The following is a 10,696-nucleotide window of genomic DNA, read 5'->3' as shown; positions in this document are numbered from 1 at the left end:
CCCCACCCGGCCTCCTCCCAGACCTGTTTTCTTCTTCGGCGTTTCCTGGTGCTGCTGGAGGGTGTGTTTCTGCTCATGTTTCAGCGGCTTTGGCTGGGCCTTGGGGCTGCCCTCGGCTCCATGCTGCAGGTATTGGTGAGGCTGCTGGTGATGATGGTGGTGGTGGTGGTTGTGGGTATGGTTGTAGAAATAATAATGGTGGTGATGGTGCGACTGCTGCTGCTGCTGCTGAGAGTGATGGTGTGGATGGTGGTGGCTGTGATGGTGCTGAGGCTGTGGCTGGCCGGGCTTCTCCTCCATTGAAAGCGGCTGGGACTCCCTGGCTGAGGCTGCGGGCTGCTGCACCGTCAGGATCTGAGACTGCTTCTCCGGCCTCGCTCAGTATATCTGAGCGCGTCTTGCCAGCGCACTGGTTAACTGAGCGATTCTGTGAGATTGGCAGCTGCTCTCCAGCAATCAGAAGCCACGCTGTGCCGCAGGCCCCGCCCCTAGCCCAAATCCTCTTTCCTTCCCCTTGGCCACTGCCTCCTGGCCAACGCCACTTACCCGGTGCAACCTCACAGGGCTGGGCCTTCAACGTCAGCACTATGGCTTTCTCTTCTGTCGCTTTTTCTCCTTCTCCACGCAGTCAGCGAACAGCACTTTCTACACTCCTCCCCTGCAAGCAATCCCAGGTCGATTGTAGCAGATTCCACTGGCACTAGGAGCCATCTGTTGGTTTTGCACCTCATGGAAGAATCTGTCTCCTTTTTTTTTTTTTTCCCCCTTAAAATCTTTTCCGGGTAACCAAAAGGGAAGCGCAATTCCCTTAACCTGGGACCACTAAAGGGGGGATACAAAAAGAGGAAATAAATACATTTTTAAGAACACAGAGCTTCACAATTCAGTAGATCGTTTTGTATTCTGGTTTCATTTTGCTTTGTATTCATATGCTAATCTCCTTTCCACGAAGGGATTATAGGGTCCCACAATGGGGTATCTGTGTAATTTTCTAAAAGGGCACAAAGGGTTTAAATCATTGTTTCTTTGTAGTTGGAGGCAAGGGAGAGAGGGAGGAATGAAAATCTACGCTGAATATTTTTTTTAATTAAACTCTTGCAGGTGAAATCAACTGTAGACCCAAAATAGGTCTTAGAATATGAAGTTTCAAGATAGAAGAAAGAGAAAGAACACTTTAAAAGTTTTTAATGTTTTCTTGCATTTACAGAAAATATTGGTATTTAAAGGAATTCTCGCTTTTTGTGGTGTCGATTTAACTTACCACGTATTATCACATAACAGTCTTTTTTCAAAATCAGATGTTACAGACATTGTAGTGGTTACTCAGGAGAGAAAAGGATTTTGATGAGGGACACGGTACCTCTGCTAATACATTGCTTCTTGAGCTAGGGGATGATCACACATAGTTGCTTTATAATTTGTTAAACAATATATAGAAATAATGCCCTTTTCTCTCTATATATAACATTGAAGAAAATCTAAAATTAAGATAAAAAATAAAAATTGATAAAACAGCAAAATTTACCATAGTAACCATTTTAAGTGTACAACTCAGAGGCATATTTATATTTTTGTGCAGCCATTACCAGTAGAACTTTTTCATCTTGAAAAACAGAAGCTTCATATGCATTAAACAATGACTCCCCTTTCCATCGTCCCCCCATTCCCTTTTCTGTCTGTATGAAATTGACTTTTCTAGGTACCTCTTGTAAGTGGAATCATACAGTATTTGTGTTTTTGTGACTGGCCTGTTTCACTTAGCATAATGTCTTCAAGATTCATTCATATTATAGCATGTATAAGAATTTTTCTCTGTAAGACTGAATAATATTCCATTGTGGGTTTACCTGTGTGTGTGTGTGTGTGTGTGTGTGTGCACACTGTATTTTGTTTATTCAGCAGTGGATGTGTGGATTGTTTCCACCATCTATTCTGTACAGTTTTTTAAAATGTGATTTGAATTCCTGTTACAGAACAATATTAAAGGAACAAAAAAGCTTAAAAGTAAAAAGCTGTACTCTGAAATTAATGAATGTCTAGGCAAAAACATATTTAAAACATGCCTATTTCCAGCTGCAAATGCCACTGACCGGAAAAACTGTAACCAGACCTTAACTTGTTCTATAAAGTAAGGATTTGCAATGCCTTGTTAAATTTTAAAGAAGGATCCCCTTTGTGGGTAATTTACCCAATTTTGAAAGCTAAAATCCCAATAATAATATCATCATATAAAGCAGTCTTTGCTGTTGAACAGTATCCCACCACTTTCCCATCTATTAAAAAAAAAACAAAATATTAAATACAATTTAGGGTTTTGTTGATTCTATTTTTTGCTAACTTAAACATTTAGTTGAAAGGCTAGAATTCCTATGTTCTAACCTTTTTGTCTATATTTCCTACATTGTAGTTGTAGACAATCCAAACATTCACTTTGCATTCTTTACTTATCACACCCCAACCTGCCTTTGTTTGTTTGTTTGTTTGGTTGGTTGGTTGGTTTTTTTGAGACAGGGTCTCACTATGTAGTTGAGACTGACGTGGAACTCACTATGTAGCCCAGGTTGGTCTCCAACTTACAGCAATCCTCCTGCCTCAGCCTCCCAAGTGCTGGGATTACAGGCGTGCACCACCACGCCTGGCATGCCTTAGTTTCTTTACTCACAATTGTACTAAATCTAGTTACTATGAATGCTGCCCTTCTTGTATGTAAAAGTACAGAAAAGGCTTATGATATCATATGAGAAAAATTCAGACTGTTAAATTCTATGTATGCTAGAACACACATTTTTAGAATGGAAATACAGCAGTAAAATACATACCTTTTAAATTTTCTGAAATAATTATATGTAAAATATACTTGAGATTTGCCATGCATTTGAAATATACCGTTATAATAATGCCTCTGTAGAAAAATAATTGATTCTACTATGTCAAGCACATTTTTATAAAACAGAATGAATCTTCATCCTGTAATCCCAGCCCTCTGAAAGGATTACAAGTTTGAGTCTAGTCCAGTCTGGGCAACTTAGACACAACTCAAGCAAACAAATAGACATAAACTTAATTACGAAAAAAATATAAGGATATACAGCATAAGTATGGTGAAATTGTAGGTGCTTTTCTCTATTTTCCAAATGTTCTTTGATATGGTTATTATTTTGCCCTGATGAAAACTTTTTAAAGTGTATTTTTTGCCGTACCAGTGATCAAACCTATGGCCTTGCACATGATAGACAAATGCTCTACTACTGAGCTAGATCCCTAACCCTAAAAATATTATCTTTCAAATGAAATTGTATATTTTATTTTATGAGATGTTTCTGCACCTGGTCTTGAACTCTTGGGCTCAAGCAGTTCTTTTAAGTAGCTAGACTACAGACACACACCACTGTGTCCAACCAATTTAAAAATACTTAATCCAGAGCCAGGGATTTAGCTGAGCAGCACAGCACCTGCCTGGCAAGCATGAGATCCTGAGTTAGATCCCCCGTACAAACAAAACAAAACAAACAAATAAACAAAGAAAACAATATGGCCAGGCAGGATGGCACACACCTGTAATCCCAGCACTCAGGAGACTGAGTTAAGATAATCACTGAGAGTTTGAGGCTAGCCTAGCTACATAGTTTAAGGCCAGTCTGAACTCTATAGCAAGACCTTGTCTCAAACAAAACAAAACAAAAAAACCTTAATCTACATATTCCTTTGAAATTTATTTTACACAGTATTCTACCTGCAGTCAATGAGGGAAGTTATAATGCAGAGACAGGAGATTTCCTATATGTTAAATTAATGTTTTAACTACCAATATAATCATAGTAGTTCATATTTACTGCATATTTACTAAATGTTGGAAACTATCAAGTATTTTATCTTCATTTTTTGAATATAGATAGATAAGTTCTTTGAACTAGATAATAAGCACATTCTACAGATGAAGAATTTGCGGACTGAGAAAGTTTGTTTGTTCTTTTGTTTTTGGAGACAGGATCTAACTATGTAGTTGAGACTGACCTGGAACTCACTGTGTAGCCCAGGCTGGTCTTGAACTCACAGTGATCCTCCTGCCTCAGCCTCCCGAGTGCTGGGGTCACAGGTGTGTGCCAGCACTCCTGGCTGGACTGAGAAAGTTATAAGACTTGCTTATAACTGAGCATGGTGGTCCTCTTGATAATCTCACCACTCTTGGAGGATGAGGCAGGAGGATTGCAAGTTTGAGTCTTGCCTGGGCAAATTAATGAGACATTGTCTCAAAATAAAAATTGTTGCTAGGGATTTAGCTCAATGGTACTGCACCTGCCGCACAAACTCAAGGTCCTGAGTTCAATCCCTGTTAGGAAAAAAAATTGTTTTATTTTTATTTTTTAAAATAAAATTCAACTTATTTTATCCCATTCCTCCCCTCATCAAAATAAAATTTTTAAAGGCCTGGGTATGTAGTTCTGTGTGAAGGTCCTGGTTTAATTCTGCAGTACAGGGAAGGAGAGAGAAAGAGAGAGAGAAAAAAGACTGCATGTGATTTAGAAGCCATTAAGTTTGTAATAGTTGAACTAGAATCCAGGTCCAGCTAGATAAAAGTTTTTATTGCTGTTTTGGTTCTGTTACTGTGTGTGTGTGTGTGTGTGTGTGAGAGAGAGAGAAAGAGAGAGAGAGAGGGAGAGAAAGTGAGAGGGAGGGAGACTGGAGGGCCTCTCTAGGGCCTTGTACCTACTGAGCAAGTGCTTTACCACTGAGCTCCATCACTAGCCCCTAGAAATATTTATAACACTATCAAAATGTGATATGTAGGGTCAGGGATTTGGCTCAGTGGTTCTGCCGCCTGCCTCCAAGCACAAGGGCTGGAGTTCAATCCCCGGGATCATAAAAAAAAAAAAAATGTGATTTGTATTTCTAAAATATTAGTAAACCTCTAAGAAACAGTCAAGCTATATCAGAACCACCATGAAGATGTTGTCTAGGTTTTTTGGGGGGTTGTTTTGTTTTTTGAGATGGGGTTTCCCTATGTAATTCAGTCCAGCTTCAAATTCAAAGCAATCCTCCTGCCTCAGCCTCCCAAGTGCTGCGATTACAGGTATGTGCCACCCTGTGGAGCTTATTTTGTAAAATTTGAAACAGTAATATCTTTCTTTCTTTCTTTTTTTGAATCGGAGCTCAAACTCAGGACTTTGCACTTGTAAGGCAGGTGGCAGCACCACTGAGCTAAATCCCCTGCCAGTAATATATTTCTATATATTTATTTTCCTTAATGAACTCCGCCCAAAACCTGGATCCACTCCTGTTAAAGTGTTAATGGTCATTTTGGAATCTGGTTCAGAAGTGTTGTAACTTCAATAGATAGGTGCTTATAACCTTTAAAAGGTTATAGTCATAACTGTGGAAAAAATATTGACACTGTAACTCAAGCATGAAAAGTAAAGTCACAAACTGTATTCATAGCATATGACTGCATATAAAATATGAAATCAATAATTATGAGGGAACTTGCAAAATGAAAGCAATAGATCTCTTCATTTGTTCATTTGCAAATATTTATTGAGTACTTTTCACATCCCTCGTATTATGTCCTTATTTGGATTTTTTTCTTATTTACACTATTTTAGAGCTTGTTTAAATATATTTCTAAGACTGTCTCAATTACCAAACTAGACACTTTTTTATACAGTTTTAATCTTATACTTTGGGGACTATGATTACTTTAAAAAATATAGAAACCTTTAAAGCTGGGCATGATGATGTAACTACAGCACTCAGGAGGCTGAGGCAGGAGGATCACCAGAAACTTGAGGCCATCCTGGGCTACCCAATGAATTCAAGGTCAGAGAGACCCTATCTCAAAATAAATAAATAAAAAAGAAAGAGAAAAAGAAAACTTTAACTCTCTGGGCTTTAACTCTTAGTTTTCTCATCTCTAAAACAGAGGATAGGATGGATAGCCTATAAATTTATTCCCACTCTTAAAATTCCATGATCATATTTGTTTTTCTTTCCTTCTAGACCACCCTTTTGTTGCATTATAATAAATCATAAACAGCAATTTAACTGAAAATTTCTATTTTCTTCAACTGTAACAATTGATTATGATGTTATAGACATTTAAATCAGAAATGGTATTATGTAGTTTTATGAAAATGCACATCAGCCCTCTTCCAACTTCAGAAAGAGACAAATCACTATTAACATCCACTGTTTTATTTCCTAGGAAAAGAATTTTATTCATGTATTTTTCTTTTAGATCTTAAAATTTTTGCCTGGAGACACTAACTTCAAAAAACTTTCAAAGGAATTGTACAGAGGTATAGATAAATTAGGTTCATCTTTTAATAACTAGAGTAGGACAAGTTTTCTGAGTATGAAAGTTTTTTTTAATGACACTTGATTTTATCAAAAAAGTTTTATGGTAAAAAATTGAAAGAGAAACTATAACAAAGTGATATAAAGGTAAGTTTTGTAGTTAGATGGAACTAAGATGGACTCTATTCTGGACCCAATTTCTAACCTCTCTGAATGTTTTAACTGATCTGAAAAATGGGGGTAAAATTAGAACCTAATTCTCAAGGTTTAGTAAAGTTTAAATAAAATAATGGAATAAAGTTGCTTAATATACTGCTTAGAATATCAATATGTAGAATTATATCTTAAATGTTAATGCTGCTAAATTATTAAGTTTTATATATGTTATGGTTTGGGTCTCAAACATCCTCCACAGCTCATATGTTAAAGACTTAGTCACTACCCTGTAACACTATTGGGAGATGGTTGAACCTTTAGGAGGTGGGGCCTAGTGAAAGGAAATTAGGTCATTGGGAGCATACACTTGAAGGGTATATTGGGGGTACCTGGCCTTTCCCCCTCTTTACTTCTTGGACACCATGAAGTGAGTATTTTTGTTCCACACATATACCCCACCATGATATTCTGCCTCACCACAGGCCCAACATGACAGGGCCAAGAGACCATGGTCTTTGAGACTATGAGCCAAAATAAATCTTTCCTTCCTTTAAATTGTTTATCTTGGGTATTTTGTCACAGCAATGGAAGTCTAACAATATATAAAACTAAATTTTTAGATATTTATATTTTCAGATATTTTCTCATAGCAAGTTTAAAACTATCTTTTTATTTCTCTATTTTCTCTTACTATACATTATACATTTATTCTTTTTGTAAAAAAGAAAAGTTTAAAAAAAGAATAGGTGCTAGGGAAATAGTTCAGAGGTAGAGTACTTTTGTAGCACACAAGAGGCCCTGGGTTTAATCCCCAGCACCACAAGAAAAATTTAAAAATAAAATTTTAAGCTGGGCATGGTGGCATGCACTTGTAATTCCAGCACTCTGGGAGGCTGAGGCAGAAGTTACCAGGGCAACTTAACAAATTGAGACATGCCTCAAAATTGAAAATAAAAAGGGGTGGGGAGGGCCAGGGATTTAGCTCAGTGGTTCCACTGCCTGATTCACAAGCACAGGGTCTGAGTTCAATCTCTGGTACCAAAAGAAAAAAAAAAAAAAGGCTGAGGATGTTGTACAGTACAAAGGCTCTGTGGGATTCAATCCCTGGTCCCAAGAAAAAAAGCAAGGGGGAAGGTGTTATTGAAATAGATTTAGTGCAAAAGCTGAGTTTCAATCTTCAGTACTACAAAAACAAATTTTAAAAATTTCTAAAGAATGAGTTCAACATGAACACAATTGTCTTGGTTTTTGTTTGTTTGTTTGCTTTGAGACTCACTATATAGTTCAGGCTGGCTTAGAACTCACTGTGTAGCCCAGGCTGGCCTCAAGCTTGCACTGATTCTCCTGTGTCAGCCTCCCCAGTGGTATGATCATAGGTATGTGCCACCACACAGACTCACACAATTGTCTTGTGAACATGAATCCCAAATAAAGACCAAGGAAATTAATGTGCCATTTGGTTCTATTTTTGAGTTTCCAAAAGAAAAAAATGAATTTATATGTGAATGAATCAATAAATCTTTAATTCTTGTGTTCTCAGTCCACAGATACACCCAGAAGTTTGACTAAAGGGGAACCTTAAGAGTAAAACTAGTAAAACTCAACATAAACTGATGAAATTAGCCATAGATAATCTAGTCAGTGTGTGATTAGAATATCTAAGTAGCTATAAGAAAATAGTGTAACCATAGAAACTACAGCTTATTGATTCTATTTTCTCTATTCTCTTTTAATGTTTCTAAATTAGTATTTCAAAGTCATATGATTGTATTGTTAGTTATCATCAGAGGCTGCCCGACCTCCTGCATGAGGGTACAGCAAAGGATAAAGGAATAATACAAGAGACAAAGATTTGCATAAACAGGGGCTGGGACCTGATCTTAGTTTTTCTTAGCTAAGATCATAAGGCCTGGACATGTCAGTATTCATTGATTATACAGGATAGCAGGGGGACATAAAGGGAGATTTAGGGAACAGCAGAACTAAGGTGCTGTTGAGAGCCAGGCTTGCAAAAAGGGAGAGATGATGCATTTCTGTGAAGGACAGGTCGTAATTAACGAGTAACCTGTTTGTTTTGTTTTTGGTACCGGGGATCAAACTCGGGTCCTTGTGCTTGCCAGGTAGGCAGTGGAACCGCTGAGCTAAATCCCCGGCCCAACCTGTGTTATCTTTAGCTAGCATTTGATCTAGGAAAATGGCTGCACAAGAGTCATAAATCTTCAGCTATAGTGTCGTCTTGCTATCAGAGATGTCACAGTATCAGCTCTCATTGACAGCTCAATTATGACCATTGGAACAGGGAGTTCTATTTCCATATGCCAGCTGAGGGCTCATCTAGCAAGTCACATAGACCTAGGACAGGCTCACAATTTAATCAATAGCCAATTTATAAGCCAATTCAGTAACATTTTATAGCCTGCCCAGCACAGTTTCAAGCTGGTCTCCTGTAAGCTATTGATGCAATGTAACAATTTACCCCAAAATGCTAGTGCAAGAACAATAAATATGTCTTATCTCACAGTTTACTGCGGTCAGAAATCTGGGTGCTGATTAGCTCAAGGTCTCTTTAGATTTGTGGGAACATTTGCTTCTAAGTTCACCGATGGTTGTTGGTAGATTCAGTTCTCCTGAGGTATTGGACTGAGTGCACTCAGTTCCTCATTGACTTGACTGGAGGTTTCTCCATAAGATGGTTCACAACACAGCAATTGTCTTCCCTCAAAGTGAACAAGAGAAAAATAGATCTCAAAATGAAACCACAGTCTTTTTGTAACCTAATCTCTGAAATGACATCTCATTAATTCTAGAGAGTGTCTTATTTGTTTGAGGTTATTCATAATATTTGTTATTCATTTTGTTTTGTTTTTTTGAGACAGTCTTCCTATGCAGTTCAGACTGGTCTCAAACTCACTGTGTAGCCAAGGCTGGCTTTGAACTCACAGCAATCCTCCTGCTTCAGCCTACCAAATGCTGGAATCAAAGTGTGTGCCATCTCACCTGGCACGAGTCATAATATTTGGGTATTAACTCCTTATTGGATATACTGTGTAGTTTATAAATATTTTTTCCCATCCTTTAGCTTGCATTTCCTTTTTGTTGATTGATTTCTTTGCTGTACAGAATCTTTTTACTTCAATATAGTCCCACATGTTCGGCTTTTGTTGCCCTATGCTTTTCCTCTGTATTTTCTTTTTGGTTTTTTGTTTGTCTGCTTGTTTTGTTTTTGCTTTTGCTTTTTGAGACAGGATTTCGCCATGTATTTCAGACCAGCCTTAAACTCACTATGTAGCCCAGGCTGGCCTCAGATTGCAGCAGTGTTCCTGCCTCAGCTCCACAAGTGATTTTTGTTTGTTTGTTTGTTTGTTTGTTTTGTCTTAGGTTGTTCCTCCCTCTCTTCTCTATGAGATAATCATATAAAATGAAGTAATCTCACTTTAAAAATATTTTTTAAGAATAGGAAGAATTTATTTATTTATTTATTTATTTGGTTCCAGGGATTGAACTCAAGTCCTGGCACTTGTGAGGCAGGTGGCAACACCACTGAGCTAAACCCCTGGCCTAGGGACAATTTATTGAGAGAAAGATAGCCTCTGTTTGAGAGAAGGGGGACCAGAAAGTGAGTTGCCTCTGACTTTTAAGTGGATTTTAGAAGCCATATTTCAATGTCTTAATTTGCAAAATTTCCATGAAGCTCAGGTATGGTATGAATACATTGCTTGTATTCATTGAAGATTTAAACCACAACAATAGTATGTTCCCCACATACCTTTTCAGAAATTGTTCTCTGTTAAGTTTACCTAAGACAAAGGTAGAATTGTCTGCACCTATGAACATCTATATTGAAAACCAGTGAGTCGAGGGGCTGAAGAAGAGATGGGGCTTGCTGGGCACCCTGGGTTCAAGTAGTAAGGGGTCAAATTGGTTCCTGTGGCTGCTGAAACAAATTGCTACAATCTTGATGGCATAAAACAACAGAAATAGGGGATGGGGATTTGGCTCAGTGGTTCGGTGGCCTGCCTTGCAAGCGCAAGGACCCGAGTTCAATCCCTGGTACCAAACAAAAAAAAAACCAAAAAAAACCCCAGAAATTTATTCTTTCACAATTCTAGAGGCCAAAAATCCCAAATCAAGATGTTATCAGAATCACACTCCCCATGGAGGATCTATGAGAAAATCTGTTTTCCTTTTCCAGTTTCTAGTATCCATCAGCATTCCTTGACTTGTGGCCACATCACTCCACGCTCTGCCT

General features: G+C 38.0%; 1 protein-coding gene across 1 annotated transcript in view; it reads right to left on the bottom strand.

Moving 5' to 3' along the window:
- Nufip2 (nuclear FMR1 interacting protein 2) overlaps positions 1 to 439 on the bottom strand; it is a 21,936-nt gene extending 21,497 nt beyond the window's left edge. Inside the window, exon 1 of the mRNA XM_010642247.3 lies at positions 24 to 439. Within this exon, the coding sequence (XP_010640549.1) occupies positions 24 to 300 (277 nt within the window). The 5' untranslated portion in view covers positions 301 to 439. The remainder of the gene's footprint in view (positions 1 to 23) is intronic.
- Between the last annotated feature and the right edge of the window lie 10,257 nt (positions 440 to 10,696).

Source organism: Fukomys damarensis, unplaced genomic scaffold (genome assembly GCF_012274545.1).
Source record: "Fukomys damarensis isolate Sample0158 unplaced genomic scaffold, DMR_v1.0_HiC HiC_scaffold_13, whole genome shotgun sequence".
In the NCBI taxonomy this organism is placed as follows: Eukaryota; Metazoa; Chordata; class Mammalia; order Rodentia; family Bathyergidae; genus Fukomys; species Fukomys damarensis.
Note: the sequence above shows the minus strand (reverse complement) of the source record. Positions and strands in the feature narration are given on the sequence as shown.